This window comes from Euwallacea similis, chromosome 6 (genome assembly GCF_039881205.1).
Source record: "Euwallacea similis isolate ESF13 chromosome 6, ESF131.1, whole genome shotgun sequence".
Classification (NCBI taxonomy): Eukaryota; Metazoa; Arthropoda; class Insecta; order Coleoptera; family Curculionidae; genus Euwallacea; species Euwallacea similis.
Window position 1 is genome coordinate 4229139 of NC_089614.1, and position 22940 is coordinate 4252078.

General features: G+C 33.0%; 1 protein-coding gene across 1 annotated transcript in view; it reads left to right on the forward strand.

Annotated features, from left to right (window-relative positions):
- The window catches only part of LOC136409685 (uncharacterized), a 95004-nt gene that overhangs the window by 40033 nt on the left and 32031 nt on the right, over positions 1-22940 (forward strand). The window contains exons 14-29 of the mRNA XM_066391362.1: positions 782-1074; positions 1160-1561; positions 1613-1798; positions 2424-2593; positions 6047-6261; positions 6744-6906; positions 6959-7184; positions 8026-8499; positions 8672-8869; positions 12397-12672; positions 14982-15134; positions 15198-15401; positions 17693-17848; positions 17908-18146; positions 18528-18840; positions 18990-19126. Coding sequence (XP_066247459.1) covers positions 782-1074; positions 1160-1561; positions 1613-1798; positions 2424-2593; positions 6047-6261; positions 6744-6906; positions 6959-7184; positions 8026-8499; positions 8672-8869; positions 12397-12672; positions 14982-15134; positions 15198-15401; positions 17693-17848; positions 17908-18146; positions 18528-18840; positions 18990-19126 — 3805 coding nt within the window. The remainder of the gene's footprint in view (positions 1-781; positions 1075-1159; positions 1562-1612; positions 1799-2423; positions 2594-6046; positions 6262-6743; positions 6907-6958; positions 7185-8025; positions 8500-8671; positions 8870-12396; positions 12673-14981; positions 15135-15197; positions 15402-17692; positions 17849-17907; positions 18147-18527; positions 18841-18989; positions 19127-22940) is intronic.

A 22940-nucleotide genomic window follows, 5' to 3' on the forward strand; every position in this document is an offset into this window, starting at 1 on the left:
TAGAAAAAATCCCCGTTCTCTCACCTCTAAGTTTTTAGGTGCACACTTACTAATAAATAAAATTTCTTTGCACCGGAATGCGAGTTTCTCGAAACCCTGGGTCTGTATTATCTCATGTAACGTACCATGTAACGTTTGGGAAACTTAGAGCGTTATGGGCCCTTTTGCACGTAATTGATTGTTGTCAGAAGTTTAATCAAATTTTCTTGCTCTCCTGTACCGACGTAATTACTAACCTAGATATCGATACGAACATCCTTGATACTAAATTACCTTTTTTTCGATTAACCCTTATTGGCTAGTTTAAGGTAATCATTATGAACGGGTTTCACTCATTATAGGACTCTATAGGCAAGATGCTCTATTTTCTTTACATAAGAGCCAAAAATAATTTTCTTACAAGGTACTTTTGCTTTTTCGGTAATGTTCAGCCTTAGTTTTGTCAACTACAGTAGATTCTAGACAGTGAATATTAAGTAGTAAGGAGTAGGTATTTAACAATCTGAAGTAGCTGCATAGAGAGCGGGCTGGTGGTTTGGAAACAATTAGAGCAATTAGACGCTGATTAGGTTTCTGACAAACAATGCTTTGTTGGCTAATAATATTTTGGGGTTGTGTAGCGCGCACAATGGATAAAGAACATATGATTTAGATAGATTGGTATTGCATTTCCATTTAGATCTCACCCCGAGGCCATTTAAAATTTCCCTTAAGTGCTGATCGGTGCATTCTGCTTTATGGTTTTCGTTGCATAACCCGTCTTAATTACGTTTCTTTCCAGGTACCGTTGACTTGATAAGTAAAAAAGACATCTCCCAATATACTGTAGACCTGAAATTCGAAACGAAGCGGTTCTCTTCGAAGCTATTCGGATATGTTTCCAAAACCGAATATTCTTTGAGCTCAAATTTACATTTAGATTATAAATTCGTCGGTGCCAAAGAACAAAGAGTTTCTTTCCAATCGAGTTTGGCTAATAGATCCAAGAAAAACCTCGCAGTTTTTCGAGGTTCCTGCAACGTGCAATCAACGGCATATCCGAATTTTAATTTTCATTCCAACGCCACATTTCAGGTGAGCTCCTTAATTCGCATTCATAAGCTTACGAAATAACTTTGAATTAACGGGAACTGATTTTAAAATATTTACCGTGTTTCAGAGGAGTGGTAGTCACATGGAATTTAAAGTAGGCTTAATTCAAAATCCGCTGCCTTTAAATGATCCAAAGTCGGATTTTGAAAGCCTTAAATTTGATTTCATATTCTCCCACAAGGCTTTTAGTGATAGCAGGCAGACAATAAAGGCTATAGCCAACGTGAAACGCAAGTCCAGTGATTTGGATTTAAAGGGGTTGTTATTGTACGAAAGTATTAATTCCGATATTAACTTGGAATGCGGTGTGAATTATGGAAAAAATAAACAGACCTCTGTTACGGTCTTTTGGTCGCATCCGCGTACCACTTTAGAGGAAATTAAAACGCACATTAACGTCACAATACCAACGTTTACCCCTATGATTTTGAAAGTTGAAATTAGCGAATTACACAGCCGCGAGTACAAGGTAAATTGTTTAATTTTCTAGCGAATTTTTTCTCCATTTAACAGTTTACAGTTGGACATCAGCGGGACCAGTTTCAGCAACCATAGCGCTTATGTAGTGGGATTGTACCAAGACAGCAGTACCGCAATCACTGCGGACCATCACTTGAAAATCTTCGTGAAATCCCCCAATTTCAAGAACATCAGCGGTGATGTGGTTTATTTTCGAGATAACGAGCAACTGAAGCTGGACATAAAAGTACGTATTTAGTTTCAAAAACGTTGTTTCACAGTGGAATTTATAAGAGGATAATTAAAGCTTAACTATTTCCGAAGAAGAGTCAAACACCATTTCCGTCGAAGTACGAAGGGACTTAAACGTAAGCTTCTGTCAGTGAGAACAGACGAGCAGAATAATGAGAAAATGTCGGCCTTAATTATTAGGAACACGTGGCGAATGATTGCCTAAGTCGGACAAGAACTTCAGTTTGCTTACTTACCTTAAGATTCAAGTCCCATATGTCTTTGTCACCCCTTTCTACGAGAATTATTACTTTAGCGTTCTGATGGCAAAAACGCCCTCTTTTTCGTGCTCATTCATTTTCAGCGCTGATGAGTTATTGTTTAAAGAATGAATTAAAAAGTATGATTGAAGACCGTGTACCGAGAGTTGTTTAACCGGGGCAAACATTTTGCTCGTAAATTGCTTTTCCATCATTTTAGGGGATGTTTGGTCGAGGAGAGTATCGTGTTTCCTGTACCGGGGTAATTATGAGCTTTGGGTGTTTCACTTGGTACACAAATATTTTGGTCTTATGTCATGAATAATAAATTGAATTTTCATAACCGGATTTAAAAAAACTTTAGAAAGTTATGATTTTCAGGCTGTTCATGATGAAAATGACTACCAACTCTTCTTCAACCATAATGCAACGTCAGATATAGAGATGCACACCAATATCCGAGTCAAATATAAGACAAAATTGTATTCTTTGAATACTGCAATTTTTCGAAAGCCGCAGTTGAAACTCGTTACTGAATTGCATATAGACCAGTAAGTATTAGGCATTTATTGAGCGGATAAGGTATTTTGAGTTTTTTTGTTTCGTGGATTTTACAGATACTGCTGGATTATTGAAATATCAAGAATTTGGTATTGCGTAGTTTTGTTGTTTAGCTTACCTCGTATCGGAGTTGAAAAAATACAAATATTTTTTAATAAAACATCCATATGTAATTGTTTATGATGGGTTATTTTATTTAAACCAATTTAAAATATGCCTTAAAAACTGGCTTTAAATATAAAACGTCTAAAACATGCATTTGCAAGCACATTCAATAAGTGCTTAAATGTTAATTTAAAGATTTCAAAGAACAGTACATCGACTACGGACGATCTATGAACGCATTCTGGACACTGTGGCTAACATGGGTATCCCCCGAATTCCGGTTTTCTCATAATACATGGTATCCTAGGTTTTATGACGAAAAGATGAAAAACATGTTTTTAAGTGGGTTGTTGATCTAAGCAGAGGTCTAATTTGCTTCATTCCCTGGTTAAAAAATGATAAAGTTTTCCAAATAATATTAATTTGATTTCGAACAGTCCAAGTGGCTCAATTGAAATTCGATACGTAGAATGCTCTCATGAAGAGTCCCAAGAATAATTAATATCGATTGACCAAGTTTATCAATAGCTGATATAGGTATTGAGGAGTAATAAGTCAATGAAAAAACAAATATTTATCGGAAAACAAAAAAAATGAACACCACGGATTATTCAAATACAATCCTAAGGTACCCGTGAGATTTTTTGTATCCGTCGCTTTTTCTTCGTAAATTTGATTTTATGCGTTATTGCCCTTAAGGCGACTCCGTTTGGCCTGTGAACATGAAAAATAGATATATCAGATATCATAAAAATTTAAAAAAATTGCTTGAATGTTCTGAAATTCAGAAAATCGTTTCATTGAAAAATTTGATCAGGTTGTAATTCAGACAACCAAAAAAAAAAAAATAGGATTTATGTTTATCTGAACAGCGACTCACTTTCAAATGCCTTTTTCTAACCATTTTTGCACTCCTTAGAAAACCTGGGGCACCCTATATAATCGTCACGACAGTCGATAAAACAACCACAGTATTTTCCTTTCAAAGTAAATGATCCCTATTTTCATATGCTTGGAATATTTTTTAAAATAAAAACAAAGTGTTTCTTATATGCCAAATAACAGTAATTTAGAATAAAACGATTTAAATAGTTTAAAATTTTAGGCCTTGTTTAGAACATGTTTCAAATCATAGTTTAAAAATAATTACGTTTAAACATCGCAACCTTGTTGTGTATAATTGTAGTTTTTATTGTTTTGGCAAAAAAGCAACAATTCAGTAGGTATTTATTTATTAATTAAGTTTTATTGTTGCTGTTATATATGAATGTTTTATATACTGGGTGATACGAGAAATAGTATAATATCTTGATAACATTTCGAGTATTTTCAAATTTCGGATACAATCATCAATTTTTGATTTGAAATAAAAAGTATGAGGAATTTTTATATATTTCAAAAGAGAGCAAATTTTTCTCTTTAATAATATATCACAATCTGATGTTTGGATTCAAAATGGCGGCTAATGAACGATATATTGTGAACAATCACATCTACATATTCTTGTGACTCGAGTAGTAAGCAATTCATTACCCGCCACAAACCCTTTTATTGTCCGTTTCCTTTACCTGTGATGGCCGCATGCCAGAAGCCTTAATAATATAATGCATTTTACGTGTTCTACCACTGTGTATTGTGCCAAATATACACTTTAAATTTATTTGATATTCATAAAAAAAGGTAACTGAAAAAGCCTAAAATCAGAGGCATCAAGTTTACAAAATTTGAAAAGCAAATGTTTTCCGATTTATTTAATGTGAGTTTTTGAGGAATTTCTTTATTGAAATTAACATTTAGCAGAAAAAGGCAGTGCCTAAAATCAGAAACATGTTAGCTAAAGGGTGCAAAATTATATAGGGACGGTTTTTTGTCGTGCGCTATATGACTGTGCTATATCAGACACCTTGTCACTTTTTATATGTGTTATATTCCCCAAGAATGGGTGATGAAAGTGTTTAAAGTTAGAGGCATAATAGATGAAGCTTAAATGGCAAATATTTTTTCAACATTTTTTTATTTATTTAATACGAGTTTTTAGTGAATTCCTGTAATGAAATTAAGGTTTTGTTAAATTTTGGCTGGAAAGGCAATTAAAACTCCATTAAATCAGAGGCATAACAGGTCTAATGTGCGGAATTTTGTGGCAAAAATTATAATTAATACAATAATCAAAAATGGCCGTGATTTGCACTTTATTACATTGGTTTTTAAACTATTGCACAGTTTTGATTTTTCGAAAAATGCCTCTTGTGCCCCTATTTTCTATCGGAACATGGGATTGTGATACCTCATTGAAAAGAAAATGTTTCGTTCTTCTAAAATATCCGAATTTACCCGTTCTTTTGATTTTTAAATGACAAAGTCGGTGTTCTTATTTTAAAATTTCAAAATTTAAACAATTATATTAAATAAACCTTACAGGGTGTTCTGGAATTAGTGTCCAATAATTTTGAGTCTGAAAATATTTTCTTACTAAGAGACAGGGCGTTAAAGTTTAAATTAAAAAAAAAAATCTTTTTATAGAGTCCATAACGTTTCAAATATTTATTTGAAATTTGAAGGGTATGTAACATGTCGTTCAGTGTCATGACAGGTTTGCTAAATGAGTGGGAAAATCTAGAGGGTGATATTTTTTTTCAAGATGAGACCCCCTTTTAAACTTAAAATTTTTTACTGTAGGCTTTAAAAAAATCGTTTTCGTGCCTTGTCTCTGTATTTTCGGCTTTCAAGAAGCTCCTTGCAAAAATGTGATTAAAAAACTAAATATTCAGTCCAAAATTATCCACGAGTTTATATTGAAATTTTAGCAAATAACTGTAAAATGGTTGGAAAAAGGAAAACAATGCAGGAAGCCATTTTTTTTCAAGTTCATAAAGAAATGCAAATTTCAAGAACTGAAGTTAGTAGCTTGCTGTAAAGAAGTCAAGAAGAGGCAAAGAGGGAGGAGGGAGTCTTGATGTTATTATAATGATTTGAAAAGTACATCTAAATATAATATCTTACAAATTGTAGGAGCTATGACAAAACTTTTAGTTACATTTTTGGCTTTATCTAGATCCTGCCGGGAAATCATTGCAAATTGATTCCACAACACCCTGTGGTACATATGTAGATATCTCTGCCCTGTTTTATATGCCATCTGTTGTACTCTAGAAAGGATTGAAATGATTATAATTACACACATATGTTCTCAAAGTCCACAGAGTTTCTGCATATTTTTAAATTTGTGGATGCTTTAAAGCCATCGGACACTAATTAGTAAAAGGAACTAATAAGGCACGCGTAGTGCAACATGTTGGTAGTTTATGTACAAAATAGGTAATTTCTATTTTTTTTAGGTTACGAGATATAGAGTTTTCAGTATGGGTTTTTAATGAAGAAGCACAAAAGGCACTCGGTTTTGATATAAACTGGGATGCAAATAGAGATCCCAGTCAAAAACTGTTTGTAGCGGCCAATTTTACCAAAGCAGAGGATTTTAATTACAACGCAGATTTAATAGTTAGTTACCCGGGACGCACTATTATTGGGAAATATCAGTTTCTGTTGGAAAGTAAGCACCGAGTGTTGTGATTGATGTTTTATTAAGAGTCATTTAAAGCTTAATTTGTGTTATTTATTATGTTCCTCCATCGAAATATATTATTTTTTTGTAAATCAAAACAGCCGCAAAAGGCAAACATTTAAAGTCCATTTACCGAATTAGCTGAGTTTGATTTGTTATAGGTCATTAGTTAAATAACGCCATTAAAAATATCCTAGAGCTTCATTAGCGTAGATCCCAAAACTTTGACAAATATAGCAATTAATTACAAACTCATCCGAAAGGCAATTTTGTTGGATGAATAGAAGTTAAAGTTGGGATTTGCTGTGGAACCCCGAACATAAAGGATACTGAGTGAAAAGTGTAGTCCGAGTCTTAAACTAAATTGCTGCAGGAGGGTTTCTCTTAAATTAATTCTAGAAGAGTAGATATACTTTGCTTTTACTTTACTTTACTTACTCACATACTTAACACAACTTCTTATATTTTAGAGGGTCACATCGATATGCTGGCCAGTGTCTCCTGGGATGACAGCAAATCATTCTCCATTAATTTGAACGTCAAATACAGATATGAAAACGAGATTTTTTTTGAAATATCATCCAGGCTTAATACTCCGCTGGATTCCTTTAAAAATATGAAGCTTGTTGGAGTGTAAGATGGCTGATTTGGTGGGTAGAACGTAAATTATTTCGTGGTTTATTAGATTCGAGCACTTGGCAAACAAATACAGCTTGAATGGGGTTTTAACTTGGAATCCCAGGCAAAAAATTGCACTGGATTTGTTTGGCGATTATTCAACTAGGGACGTGGACTTTCAATGCAGGTACAGCTGTTCAGTGCAAAGCAGTTTGAATAACATACCGAGTGTTAATGCTACATTGAAACATTCGCAAAATGTGAGCGACTACATGACGATTGTTCATTTAATGGTAAGAATCTTCAGCATATGGACGTAAATTACAGATATTTAATGTAATTGTTTGATTTTTATTGGATTTTTTTGGAATTGTTTTGAAAAGAGCGTAAAATTTCCTTTTCAAGGAGATGTAAATGATATTTAAACATTAATTTCCAGTGTTGAAAGCGTTTTTTCTGAAAATCAAAATGGCGTCACATTTTGGAAACAATTGCTCGAAAATCGCAATCATGGCAATCTTTAATTTATTGACGCCTTAATTGTTAAATTGGCAAAACATCTGACAACTGTCATTTTACCTCTTGATGATTTCTAATTTTAGTATATAGGATGGATGTGTTTGGCTATGCATGTATTGGCATCTTACAAACCGTAAGAGTTATAAGAATAATTTAAAATGAAGTGTACCAAACATCTATAACTATAACATAGGCAATGAATGAGATAGGACAACGCGGTTTGCAATATTGTATATTTTCTAGTTTTGAAAAGTCAATAGGCATCATATCGGATTTTTTTTAATTATCGATGTTTTTTCAGTTTTTTTAAATTTCAAAATTGTAATTAATTTACATATTTTTCAAAATTAAAATTAGACAATGTTGCCCAAATAAACTTTTGGTGTCATTTATAAAATCCAAAATTTTGATAGTCAAGAAACAAAGGTTTGATAAATTATCATCAAAATTGATGATAATTTTCTAACAGGCCAAATTCTGTGAATTATACTAATCCAGTAAAAAAACAATTATATTAAACGGAATTAGCGAATCGTTCAAATGTATCACAGCGAATATGACAGAGGCTTTAATGCCCGATAATACCCAATAACCAAAAATAAAATTTACTTTTAGTATAATCCGGAATTTGTTATTGATGTGGATAGCAACTGGAAATTTCAAAGCAACGAAAAGTTTTCGAACTTGACTGGAACTGTCAAAACTCTTACCCCTTTTAAAGGGCTAGAAAAAGGAGTAATGTTGAGCAAGATATATTACACAATAGACAAATATTTGCGAGGGGTGGCTGAGGTTGACATAGGACATAAAAAGGTGTTGGTAGATATGGAAGGAAAATTCAAGAAACTCATGGACAGCATGTTTGTTATCAATTTCACCACTTCAGAAGAAATGTATCAGTGCAATTTTAAATTGTCTAAATATGATAGACACTTTGTGGCTTTGATTACGTACCCTGCTGGGAGTTTGGGTACTGAGGTGTTGTTTGATTTTGATGATTTGATAGATTTTAACGTGAAGCTTTTCTTGGCAACTCCTGTTGAGTTCCTCCAGAAGATACTGATCGTTGCAAAACTCCAAACTGGAGAAGTAAGTATGATTTGTATTATAATAACGATGGAAAAATCGGAACATATTTTTCTCCATCAATAAAAAATAAGCTGCTCATCTAAACGATACACAGAAAATGGTATGTCCTCGAACGACTCAATCTTTTCGTTCTATCGAGGGAAAGAAAGAACTAATAAAATCTACTTTTCAGGCAGATTTCCGAATAGGCTGGAATTCTCTTTTGTTGGGATTTTCCGGGCTATCGCATTATGTTAATATCATTGACTTCCAATACACATACAAGATTTACACACCTATCAAGGATTTCGAAGACAATGGTATCGTGGCTAAACTTATATACAAGGAGGGCTTAGACTTGGAATTTTCTTTGAAACTGTCTTTATATAAGGTATACGACATTTTCCTTATCTATCTAACATATTGGATAAAGGTTAAATCTGAATCTAATCCCCTTAGAATCAAATCCGAAATCCCTACTTATAAATTCACGACCGTATACGTGTGCAGAAACACTTAAACTTTTCCCTTAAGGCAGTCCCCTAGACAAAATTTTCTTAATAGATTACTCGAAGTCTGTTATGCTACTCGTGAGTTTAAAACTTATGTATTCCACAAATATTACTCCCCTATGTCACATCTACGCACAAGATTTAATTATCATATGCAAGTCTTACATTTAATAAAATATCCTTTAAAATGTAAATCAGCACTACGTTAATGCATGGAGATAGAGTTATGGCCGGCATTAAATAATACCTACTGATTGTGATAGTGAAGTGAAATAAATTCAGTTTTTTTTGGTGACTTTCATGATAACTAAATTAAAATTTGGAAAAACCAAAGCATTTTTTGAAACATTTAGTTTTCTTAAAATAATTTTACATCTTTTTTTTTTACGTCTTTAAAAACTAACATTGACTTTTTTACTTAAGTTTGATAAAATAATATTTTTTTTGTATGTTGATTTTTAAAATGTTGAAATTGGTTGAAAAAGGCTTCAGTAAATAGCAAAATTTTAAATCGACTAAGCTATGATCGATTAGTCTTTACTAAATTTTGTTTTCAAAAATATTTGCTCAGCAACTCTTCATTTCTTTTATAGATGCTGAGCAAATGTTAATTATTGAGTCCAGCAATTGTTTTTTTTGGCAGTTGCTAAGTGAATATTTTTCTTCGATTGCAAATTAATTTTGTTCAATGCTCAATAATTTCTTGGACAGATTTCAGAAATATTTATAGTAAAGTCTTTAAGATCTGCTTTTCCGAAATTATATTATAATTTGTATTAACTCCAGAGTTATACCAATCGATATTTTTATTTATTTTTTTTGCCAAAAATCAGTTCATTGCACATATAACTCTATAATTCTGAAGTGACACATATGTGAGAGACCAATGTTGGGTTGGTAGGTATAAATTAAAACTGGCAAATTTTTACTAATGTAACGGTTTAGGTTACTTCTTAAATATCTTTCTTAAACCTTGTAGAAAAATTCCATAGTTTTTTTTTTGTGTAGGATAAGTTTCTTCTTTCTATATTTATATGACGAAGAGGCTTGAATTTTTTTATCAAAAAAATATGAAATTGTTCTACAATTGATTAGGATAAATAGAGGGCAGTCTGACCAGGTCGGTTCAAATTCGATAGTTTAAAAGTGGTGACAATAGAAATAAAAAATTACGGCACATAGATTTGTAACTCTTTCCAGTCGTTGTGGAAAAGTTTTACCAAGTACGTTGGATTATATAATTATGTGTATTGTACCCCGATTAAGATTAATTCTAGAAAGGAGACGCAAAACGAATAATCCAAGGTTAAAAGACTTTTTTTGTTTGTAATGCAGGGTCGTAATAGTTTTATTTTTGTACAAGATTGTATTTTTGAATCTCAGAAATAAGTTCTTCTGTGAAACTTTTCTGATTACATACATCGGAAAGAAATTTAATTCCGAACTACCTTTTTCATAATTGTTGGAAAATTTCTTGTGGAAATTCGATTTTTTCTTATTTTAGAGGGTTGGAAAAAATCATTTACGTTAGTAAAAAGTAACTTGTATTTTCCTATTTTAGTAAAATAGTTTTTGTGATCTCTTCATTACTGGTGTTTGAAAAAAAATTCGAAATTTAAAATTTAATAATTTTTTTTTTTTTTGAAAATACCATTATTGGATAGCCAATAATCTAGGATCCAAAATGCAATTAATTTTGTTCTAACGCGAATCGTTTCAGTTTTACAGTCCTCTAAAAAGCGAACATTCTGATTTTTTAGGGCTATTTAAGATGGATAATTTTAAAGGTACTCTTAATATAATAAAAATTGTTCGGGTAATAAGGCATATCCAATAATTTTCTTAGATTAGGAATAGTGCTTTAAAAATCCTATAATATCGTTTATTTTGAAAAGAACTGGCAATACAATAACAGCGATTTTTTGTCAGGCTTTCTTGGTCATATTTCTTAATAAGATTCTTGAGCCGAACCGCAACTATTTGTAGTTTATAAATATTCTACTATAAAAAATAACTAACTTCTAAATTAATTTACAGAAAGGGGGGTTTTCTGTAAAAAACAATATTTTCATTTTTTTCTGTTAAATTTCGCAATTTGTGAACATTTTTTTTTCATTTTCTCAATTTCAAATCTTCTTAATAGTAATGTATTCCACTTCAAAAAGTATGTGCACCTTTGGTTTTGACATGTATTTGAAGTTTAAAATTATTTAGCGTAAGAACCTAAAATATCAACTTTTTGTCTATTTAATCTTAGAAATTTTTCTAAAATTGACTGATATTTGAAAGTCAAAAATTCCTATGGAAAAATCTAAATTTTCAAACTGACTATGAGTTTATTTTTTTAACCTGACTTGGCTGTAGTTTTCAAAATGAGCACACTTTAATATTGTCGGGCCTGTGGTGTGCGCGAACCAGGTTATAAAACATGAAATAAATAAAATTACTCTCCATTATAGAGAACACACGCTCATCATAACTAATAGGTGTATACCAACGGATAGGGAAACCGATTCCCGATAGTCACAACTGTTATAAATATTCGCAGTATATCGATCGGGTTTCCTTTCACATATTTCTGACTGTTTCTAACAATCTGGGATTGGTTTTCTACCTACCTGGAATAAAGTTAATATTTAGCCTACTAGAATGATTTCAGCAATATGTCTTAGTTCATGCATAGCATAAGCTTTAATAATAATATTCAATAAATATTTCAAAAACCAAGAAATAATTATGACATAAAATCATAAAAATAATGCGAGCGAATATGGTAAAAAATGTTTGTTGATATTTGTGGAATCAGAAAAAATAATACATCCGAACAAAAAATATCTCAATAACCTTTGAGCAATCGATTTGAGTCTTTGAGCAAATCGATGTAGGGAAAAAATCTAAAGGCAGTTTCTTCGCAATATTTTTGACAATCGGCTTTAAAGTATGTTATGTACAAAGTATACCTATACAGTGTACATTTCTGGGAGCTGAGTGTACTGCAACACAAATTTGAATACTTTCATCCATCTTTTAATAATACATGTAAAGTATGTTTCCCTGCAGTAATCCTTTCCTCTTATTCACATTCACGTTTTCCCCGTGCATTTCAAGTTTCAGCTCTATGATACTTAGCGCTCATTATAAATCTTGCTTAACACATTCCACATTTAGAAAAGTAGCTCCGAATATAAAACTCACCAAAGTAAAGAAATAAAATGAATCATTATAAATAACTCCTTTAGATATGTTTTCTGCTTATCCCCTTATCTCGGTTTTCTTTCGAGTTTCCCTACCGTAATGGCCGACATTAAAATTAATTGACGTAGGTATGAGAATCACTTCATTCCATAATAAATTGGCGGAGTTTCTATGTTTTAGGTGGTTTCGATATAAAACTATTTATTTGTAGCTGGGGGTTAAGTTAATAGGAAAGCCGAAACCGAAGCCATTAAAGGAATTGGGAATTAGTGTCAGCGACGTATATTATTCGAAATCCGTCCTACGCAACAACAGCCGCGATGACGATTTCCTAAGTTTCAAAGGATTAATAGAAGTGGACGCAATTATATTTCCGACAATGAAAGGACAACTGGAAATTGACCAAAAGGGTCCGGCATATGTCCTCCAGTCAAAAATCCATTTACCTCATGGGGTGGCCACAATATTCAATGAATTCGAGTATATTGTAAGTTGTTTATGCAAATTTATATTCAGACTTTTCAGACGTAATAGAGAGCTGTACAGACTCTACACACACACACACACACACACAAGAAAATTAATCGAAAGGAATACTAGACTAACGTTGACAGGACAAATGGTTGAAAGCATGCCAAAAAATTGCACCAGACCAAAAAACGTACACCATTGGTACAATCAGCATAGGTGGAACAGAACGTTACACACGCAAAGATAAAGCTGACGAATTTACCAGACATTTTCAGAGGGCCCTCATCACCCTGATAAGCCCTAAATTTGACGAACATAACTGGAATTTTGTAAATGACTGGTACGACAACCACTTTAACAAGCCATTAGGTCATCCATACAAGCTAACCTAATACGAACAACAGAATACGATCAAGCACTAGTTGACACCAAAAACGGCACTGAGAAAAGACAAAATAACAAGTAAAATTCTGTAGAGCTTATTTCCAGAAGCTCACAAGCGTACACCATAAACCAGTTGAATAACTGTATGATGAACAGCACGATTCCAAGAACATGGGAAAAATAGGACAATACACAAACTCAAAATTCAAGACCACTGCATTACTCTCGATGTAAAGGAAAAAATCGAAACAATACATGAAAACAAAAAACTAGATTACAAGAACACTGATTACAGAAATGAGGCATCTAACCAATTATTATACGAAAGTATACACGTGACAAGAATAACTGAAAGACTGCTATAAATTCAGGCAAAATGGAAAGACAATCGCCACAACTGGACCATTTTGAACCCTCTTTCTCTTATAAGACAAACAAGACAATCCCTCTTCTTTTTCCCTTTGACCACTTTATTGGAGAATTTTTTATATATTCAGCATTATTATATATATATATATATATATATACATCTATATTATATACTCGTGTATATATATAGGTGTTTGAAGCTTTGTGCTGTTCTTTTTAAGAAGTGATTAACCATCTCAAAAGAAACCGCTTAAATAAAAAACACCATAATAAAAGTTTGATGATAAAAGAGAGAAGATTTTTAAATCAATTTATCAATTAATATTATTATTATATTTTTAAGTAAATGCTGATTATCCAGTTTATAATAGTTTTGCGAAGTTGTCATCCTGTTGCTGAACAAAAATTCTCGCGCGACATACCCAGAAGCTGCTTCAACACGGTCACAAAGAACTTCGACATCACGTATTACATTGGTGTATACCATGTTCTTCATAAGTCCGCATAAATAAAAATCGAGGGACGTCAAATCGGGTAACCGAGGAGGCCACCAGGACCTATTTATTTTTTTCAAAAGACACTATTGAAATGCTGATAAACTAAACGATTAAAGTGAGGGGGTGTGCTATCTTGTAGAAACCATATTTGTCGACGTACATATATCTAAAGGAAAATCTTCTAAGAGTTCTTGCAAATAATTTTGTAAAAGAAATAAATAATCATATCCGATTAATGGATTTGGCAGCACAAAAGGGCCAATAAGTTGTCTGTTCACCAGATCGGCCCAAATGTTTATTGAAAATCTATGCTGGAAAGGGTTACGACGAACAGAATGTGGATATCGACCGTCGAGATACGAGTATTAAGAGAGTCCTTTATGCCATGGCTTGTAAACAGTGCTTCATCGGTAGCCAGTACAAAATTGGAAAAGTTTGGAATTTCATAATGTTTTCTTAGTAGCCATCTACAAAATTCCCAAGGTAGAGGATGATTTTAAGGTAGTAGAATCTACACTTTTTGTTCATGGGACGGATACAATGGCTTCTCATGGAGTGTTCTCCAAATACTTTGGTTGGAAATATTTATTTAGCAGGATTTGTCGAATAGTGATGGAAGAATCTTCTTCAACAAGAATGGAACTTTCTTTTTTCGCTCTGTTTCTTCTGCATCGAAAACTGATCCATCACCAGGCCCTTCCAATGTTTGCAGCGCTAGGGCGGTAAGAATAGACGTCAGTAATATTGATCAAATTATATTAAGGAAATTAAGTTGCAAAATTGAAGCAATGCAGTAACTGACAACAGATGAGACAGCATGACACATATAAAAAATTATTGGTAGCAGTCAGGTATTTGAGAATAAATTTAAAAAAATATTGATAAATGATGTAAAAAATTATGTCTCCTATTATACAATTTTTATTATGGTGTTTTTGCTTTAGTCAACTTCATTTGAGGTAGTTAATAACCCTTTAAAAACAAAATCACAAGGTTTCAAAAATTGTATTTTTTTTTCGCAAATTACCTGTGCATGTAAGCCTTTTGTAAATTTTAATTGATTGAAAATTATCAGGATATTTTATCAATGGGAAATACCTTGAGGATAGTAACTTCTTACTCCAATTTGAAAACTATAAATTCAGACTTTAAGCTGCGATTCATCCAAGGCAGTCACTACCTGTTCAACTTGGGCTTAAGCTACCAGAACAACACCAAGTCAATAACCGTAAGTTAAATAACGTTTTGTCGAGTATTGGAATAATGAGGTTGCAATAATGGAGCATTTCAGACTAGTCTTTTGGCAGAATATAACGTTCAACGGGCAGATGCCAACGACAGAATATACAACGTAACTCTGGAAGTAAATACTCCTTTTAAAGCCTTTCCGAAGCTGAAATTGTTTGGGGCTTTTGAAACCGAGGAGAATTTTTATCGTACCAAGCTATTATTCACAACAAATAGGAGTGATATATCTCTGGACGCCACCACGGAAGTAAGAAATTAAATAAACGCTTTGACTTTTAAATTGAATAGGTTTATTATACAGTATGTTAAGGGAGAATGTCCCGGCAAAAAAAGGTTGCACACAATCGTATCCATTTGTTCCATTTACAAATTTTGTATTTAATTCCCTGAAACTCCAGGCTAGGGCGTTTCATAAATCCTCTAAGATTTTCGGGTTTTATTTTTCCTCGAAATTTATTTGGAAAATCGATGAAAAAACAAATTTATACGGCATGTAAAAGACCCATTCTTCAAAATATATTGTAAAAACATTGGGAAAATTCGTTCATATTTTAGAAAATCATCGGGCATTTCAGGGGCGATCGAGCTGTCTCTTTCAATTTAAATCCGAATATCTGAGTTTTGGAAGCAAACCCGTGACCTGAAATACTTTATTCCACTGTTGTTAGTTATCACTCCCGGCACTTGAGTGGTTATATTATGGCTCCCTAAAGACCCGTCTTTACCGCAGCTCCGGTTCGATTGTCTGCTAGAGATGACACTGTTCACTACAGCGCATCTTGAGTTTGTTCGGTTTCTAACTTTCTTTGCCCTAATTTATTGGGCCAACTTTCCTTCGGATTACCTTAATGTGATTGATAAAAAATCCCAACTTTGTAATTTGTAGCTCTTTTTTAATGGCTACGGAGGCTTTAAGTCATTAAGAATACGAGACTTTCCGTCTCGAAGAAAGATCATAAAAAGCTTTTCCCTAAAGTTACACTTTAGGAGGACATTTTTAATTAGTTCTCCGGTTAAACATTGATTTTATTTGTATCTGAATATTTATAATGCGGAAAACAGTTTTAATTTGGGCATTCGTAATCTGGCTAAAAGCTTATACTTATTAATAATTTGACTTGATGAAGTTGTACAATCCGGGTTGCAATCTGAAATATAGTATGTCTTTCACTTTTTGAGGCACGGAGTCACTTGGATACCGACACTTCTCTCTCGGAAATTTGTTTTTTGAGAATTTTTGATAACATAGGAATCTCAAAAACTCTTCATATGGCGTGGGTTTCTGTCTCAAAAAAAAACTTGCGTGGAAATCAGTATTGTTCATAAATCTAAAAAGATTTGTTTTTTAACATTCGAAAATCTTGAAAACCCGCCATATCTGTGGAACTTCTCTGCCCGAAATTTATTTCTGAGGAGTTCTGCGTACCCAGATATTTACACTAATCTTGGGTGACTATTAGTTCTCTCAGAAGATTGCTACAATTGAAATCTGGATTTTTTAGAAGGCGGAAAAAAAATTTACCACTTGAACATGTCGAAACCTGTTCATATCGCGTGGGTTGGTGTGCTCAGAAATCCAAAACATTCAACTTTCGGCCCTTAAGAAATGTGGAAAAAGTGTGTGCCATTCTCAATCGATTCTAGAAGTGGCTCTAAAATAAATTTAGTGTAGCATCGGCAGTATTATTGGATATACCCGTTATTTCTGCAAAGTGATAAAAGGGGAATAAGAATTTAAATTTTTCGCCATGTAATAAGCTCACAATTTATCATTTTTTGACATGTATTAGAGTTACTTACGAATTCCGGTTTAATTAAAGTAACTTTAACTTCACTATTTTCAATAAGTCATTTTTGGTTAAACTGAAATTCGTAAAAAACTGTTACAAACGTCAAAAATGGCAAATTGTGAAAATATTATAAAATGAAACATTTTAATTTTTATTTCAAAAATTTTATAAAAAATTGCATGAGTAAAGTGTTCATGATTTTTCAGAGAACTCGTCATTAAATCGAGAGTAATTTCTTTTTTTGTTGGATATTGTGAAAGTTGAATACTTTTTTCTATATTGCATATTGTGTTAAACCCAGCAAATCTATTGTTGTTAATTCAGTTCGTTTGATATTATGCCACATGCTTCATTCTATTTATAAATTCATTCTATATAAAATAAAAAGCCACAATAAATTCAAGTTGGTCTTATTGCTGTACTTGCGACTTTACTCGTTTGTTTGGTTGCCTAATTGTTTCTTTTCCTATGAGATATAAATACTTAAATCCTGAAAAGGACCCCATTATACAGAGCCAATCATTATTGAGTTTGTTTATTGAACTTTGACTGAGGTTAGAAAATAAGCCAATCCAGCTTTGAAAAGAATTTCCTTGCTTTTGTCAATATATTCTACGTAGGAAAGAAGAAGGCATAAAGCCGACTGAAGTCGATATGACAAAGTATAATAAGCGTGAAACCTTTTTTAAATTTATTTCTGAAAATAAATGTTCTTTAACGCAGGAACTGCAAATTATGTTCGTTTTAGATTGATGAGGGATGGGCCAGTCTTATATCAGACTTTTACTTGTTAACTCCAATAATCACCATTCCACAGTCGCTTTTGCGAGTTACCAAATTAATTTCTCCTTTGGATAATTATGTCGAAGTGAATCTTAAAGTGCCAGACAAATTGTCGTCTGAGGTATTAACTAAATAATATAAGTTCCATAAACGTATATATTTAAACGTATTTATGTGCAGATACATTTCAAAACTTCTTGGCTTTGGAAAACTATAAGGGAGTTTAAGAGCACATTGCAGCTGGAAACTCCCTTTACTGGCCTCGAAAACACTAAAGCTGGCGTAAATTTCTTATCTTTGGACGTACGAACAACTTTGTGGGGATACCTCCATCTCAAACCAATTGAGGCAGAAATGAACTCGACTTTTGAGGACGATTTGCTTAACAGCAACTCAGTGATTAAATTTAACGAGGATGTGTAAGTTTTGCGAATCAAAAAAGGAAGGATAAAAATTCCGGACGTTTTAAAAATCTTCTTTAGAATTCCCAAAGGTTTAATTTTTAGGTAATTTGCTAAAATAAAACTCCCCTGGTAATTTGTTTGAGCTAAAAACCCATTAAGAGCGTCCAGTTAGTTAGAAAGATACGAATCTTTATATCTGACTCGAGCTTTTTATATGGACACTAATCGCTTGTGTGCTAAAAGGTGTTCTTTGCCACCCTGGACCTTTGAAACAAAGGGTTTAATAAGGCCAATGGGTTTATATGCATTCTTCTATAAACGTCTGGGAAATTTAACCGTTTCGTGTCGGTCAGCAATTAGAGGGCATTTCATAACGTGTTCATACGGTATTTTTAGATATCCAGTAAATATAAATTGCAAGATCCTGGCTCTGGCTCAAAACCGGCGTGAGCTTAATGGAACTTTATTACTGAGAGATAAAGTATTCAGAATAAATGGGAACGCAAACCTTATAGGAAGTTTACCAGCAAAAGTTTTAATCACTTTTACCCCGCAAGATAATAGCGTTCCTTTGACTTTTCAATACAATCTTGAAACAACTCTAAGAGGCTATGGATTAGTTGGTTCTCTAAGTTATTCGAACAGATTGACCCATTTTAGCGGCAATGCCACGGCGAACGATAAATTTAACTGGGAAATTAATTTACAGGTAATTAAACCAACTGAAACTTTTACTCATTCACCAACATCTTTCCTTTATTTCCTCCAACTTTAACCATAATTTTACTCTTATTTCAAAATTTTAAACTTAATTGCTCTTCGTCTACAATGATTCAAAACTTGCAGTATTACTTTTAGGTCGATCCACCGAATCCCTCTCAAAGGGCTTCTATCCATGCCACTGCTAAGTCGAAAGATAATACAGCCAGTTTGGAGATAGAGGGTCTTACTAATATCCCCAAATTGCAGCATCCCATTTTGGCCCTAAATTACAGGTAAAGTTTGTCTAAAGATAGAAAAAAATCAATGTCGCCGGTGTGACGGGTGCAAAAATTGCTATTGTTTCGCTCTGCTCTATTGAAATGATATTTCCATATCTGGGGTGCGTATGCAAATTTTTTAATTATTTTTCCATTTGATAACAATTGAAGATAAATGTTCTTATGAATTTTAACTACCAATTTCACTTAGATTTCAATTAATTTTTTCTTCCTTTTGGGCGGCGGGAAAATTGTAGTATGAATATGCACAATCATAGTGAAGAAATTCGCAAAATTGATTTCAAAGCGACGAGGCGTCTTGTTTTATAAAGCAAATTGGGTGCCTTCTCGCGGAAAACGCTAAATCATTTACGTGATGATTTTGGACAGGCTATTATTGCTCAAAACGAATTTGCTTTTCACGTAAAGGTTTAATATATTAGTCCGCGGAGAATCACCAAAAAGGCATTTTAAATTATGCCTATTGTGGAGATAAATCAAATCTTCTTGCCGTTTATTTGACGACTATAAATTATTTAAAAGCTGCACTTTCTTTAAGTGCCTGCAAACATAAGTGCGATTATCAATGGTTTTTGCTCTAGCAGCGTAATGAGAGACAAATATGTTCTATACGTTTCGGGCGGATTGTTTATTCGTTCTTTTATTTGTCGGGAATAACGCCTCACACACCACTGCTAGTTCAGGTTAGACTGAGAATAATATTCACACTTTAGTAAGGGCTCGGATGAAAAACCCTTGTTAATATTTCAGTGATAAATCTGTTACTGTCTTCAGAATCTAAGAAAAATGAAGAGAAAAACAAAAACCAACAGTTCACTAAAATGTACGAAAAGTGAATATCTAAAATGTGTGAAATGCTCTGAAATTCCTCTTCTCAATCGCCGAGGAATGACAGTTTTCTTGAAGTGAGTTATATCATCATTTCACAAGCTTGATTTGAGGTAAGTGGTTGGTATTTGTTCGTAGCTTTCATTTTCTGTGTTTAACGTAATTTTTAACGCACTTTTGGTGTTCTTTAATGATTTTTTATGGGTCTAAAGGTTGCGCCAATATAAACTTTCTAACATTCGCGATGAATATTTAAGAAGACGTTGTTTCGTGTTTTTGTCTTTGTAAGTTTTGAACGTAGTGTTTTTTCTGTTCTAAAATTTAAAAACTGTCCTGACACTAAATTTATTTTCTATTAATTTGATTTGTTCTAGTATATCTGCTACGTATGGTGTCAAAATAGGCTTGTATTGGTTTTGCCTCATTATAGGCTGTTCGAAATTGTGAAAACATTTGTCTCTGAAATTACTAGGATTAATTGTTTTCATACAAAACATTTTTTATGTATGTCGTGTCGACATTGAAATTTTAGTTATCGTATATTGATTTTGCCCGATTTTACAGACATTTTTCAGTCCCCCTTTTTTACCATGATTGAATGGTTGGAGTTATAATTCAATTAATGGTCTTTGTGAATTGGTTACCGTTAAACAATTGTTTTGAACCTTCGTAAATTTTTTCTGTTTAAAATATCTAATAAATTAAGTTCTCTATTTTGCTCTTTCTCAATCGAAAATGTTATCTTTTTTAAGTTTAAATGATTGAGAAAGTTACCCAAATGATTTTTATAGGCTCTTATATTGAAAAAACAACATTATTGATATATCTTCACCATGCTAAAGGTTTAAAACTATAATTATAGGCATAATTATATTAATAATTTTCTTTTCTTTTGCTGATAATAATCATTTTGATATTTAAAGTAACTCATTATCATAGAAACTGTTCCTAATTCCATGGTACTGTTTATGTTTAATTTAGTGTGTTCTCCAAATATGACGTCATTTGCAAGTTTATCTTTGAGAACTGAAAGTATTTTAACAAACTGGAACAAGTTAATAAACAGTCTCAACCAGGGGCCCATAAAAAGAAACTAAATAATCACGTAGAATCATTACTAATACAGAAAATGAAATGAAAGAAATTAATTAGGTACAATAATCAAACACCAACCATTTATACCTCAAACCAACAACTTTGGAATGATTTTGGCTCATAACTTACGTCCGAAAAAGTGTAATTCTTCACACATTGAGAAGAGGAATTTAAATTTTTTTTACATAATTTAAATATTCACCTCTCATACGTTACAGCTTAGCGATGATTTTTATTTTCTACCCTTTTTCCTAGGTCCGAAGACGGTGACAAATATGTTGCCGAAACGTTATCAAGATGTTCTTTAGAGCACTCAGCAAAGGGTGAATGTTATTCTCAGTTAATTTTAATTGAGAATAATAAGCAATTTCCCTACTAAAAGAGGTAATGAGAGACGTTAAACTTTCAGACTTTTTCTGATGCTAAAGTTTTTTTTGTTAATAAGTTCTATGTATTTTAAGGTATTTTACTTTAATGTCTTAAATTTGTGGGACTAATAGCAGTCCGCACTTTAACTTGGATTCTTTTGTGACCCCCTGAATTAAGTCACACATTGCGCCTTACTGGTTGCTATTCCATATATTCAGGTTCTTCAACAAACTGACTATCTTTTTAAGTGATGTGCTATGTAGTGTATATTCTCTGGCCTTCTTACTGCTCTGCACAGCAGATCACCATTTTATTGCTGGATATGGGAATATCCTTTGTACTGATTCAAACCCCATCTATGGTGAATTTAATGATCTTCTGGTAAAGGTGTTGGTGATCCTTCAGACTATTTTGAAGTTAAAAAGTAAAAATACGAGGGTATTAATGGCCACTTGGTTTTCTGAATACATCTTGATTTTTTTTAGGGCAAGAAACATGGTTTTCTTCCCTATATTTTAGCTTAGAATAATTGTGGTAAATTTCCCTTATGCGAACTTCTTCCGTTTCTCTATACATTTTGTGCGTCAATATTGGTGTAGGAGTTATTCATGTACCTTCTTGTAATCTGGTTATTGAAGTTCTACCGTTCGTAGCCTCCACTTTTTCTTGTGTCTTGTGATCACGCTTCCTTGAGTTTGCATAGCGTCTTCTTTGCCTATTGTTCTTCGATTTCAGGGATTAATTGATCCTTGAAGCCAGGTCATTGAGTACCAATTTTACAGATTTGATGGTTTAGTAGGCGCTCTGTCTAGCCCCTTAGAGGAAGGAGTTTGAAAGCGCCCTGCCTGAGGTACACATCCAGCAACTTTTTCATACCCTTCATTGGCAATGACATGGGCTTATAAGTCGAAGTGCTTTTAGGTCTTGGGTATTACGTCCAATTTTCTGATTATAAGTAAGCCATACTCGAATCGAGTTATTTGGAATAAACTTTCAAGCTAAAGAAGTTTGTCGAAGAGTTTTGTCAATGATTATATAAATGTTCATTTTCAGTAAAGATGGTCTGAATACTTTTTTGGAGTCTTTCCAGTTCTCCTTTCTGGGTTGTTCTGACTGGGAATGCCGACACGGGTCAGTGTCTTCATTCATAATGAGACTGCCAGAAAAATGGCTATTCGCTAAAACGTTTACTATCACGCTTCCAGAGGAAGTGATGGAGCTGTCTGGGTGTTTGATCGATCCTAGCCCATTTTCTTGTTATCTGGAAATGATTTTAAAGATTTAAGCTCCTATGAGTAGGTTTTCAATTTCCTTACATAACTTTCTCTAGGATTTCGTTTTAACATCCTTTCTTTTCTTGTTTTAGTTCATTAGTTTTCGTCTCTACTAAAATCAGTTGCCCCGGATTTTAACATGGTTGAACAATCGCCTAACTTCTTTCCTTTGTTTCTCCAGAAAGGAGTTCCAGCAAGGCTTCTGGCTGGTGTTGTTTTAAATCTTTAATACACAATTCCCT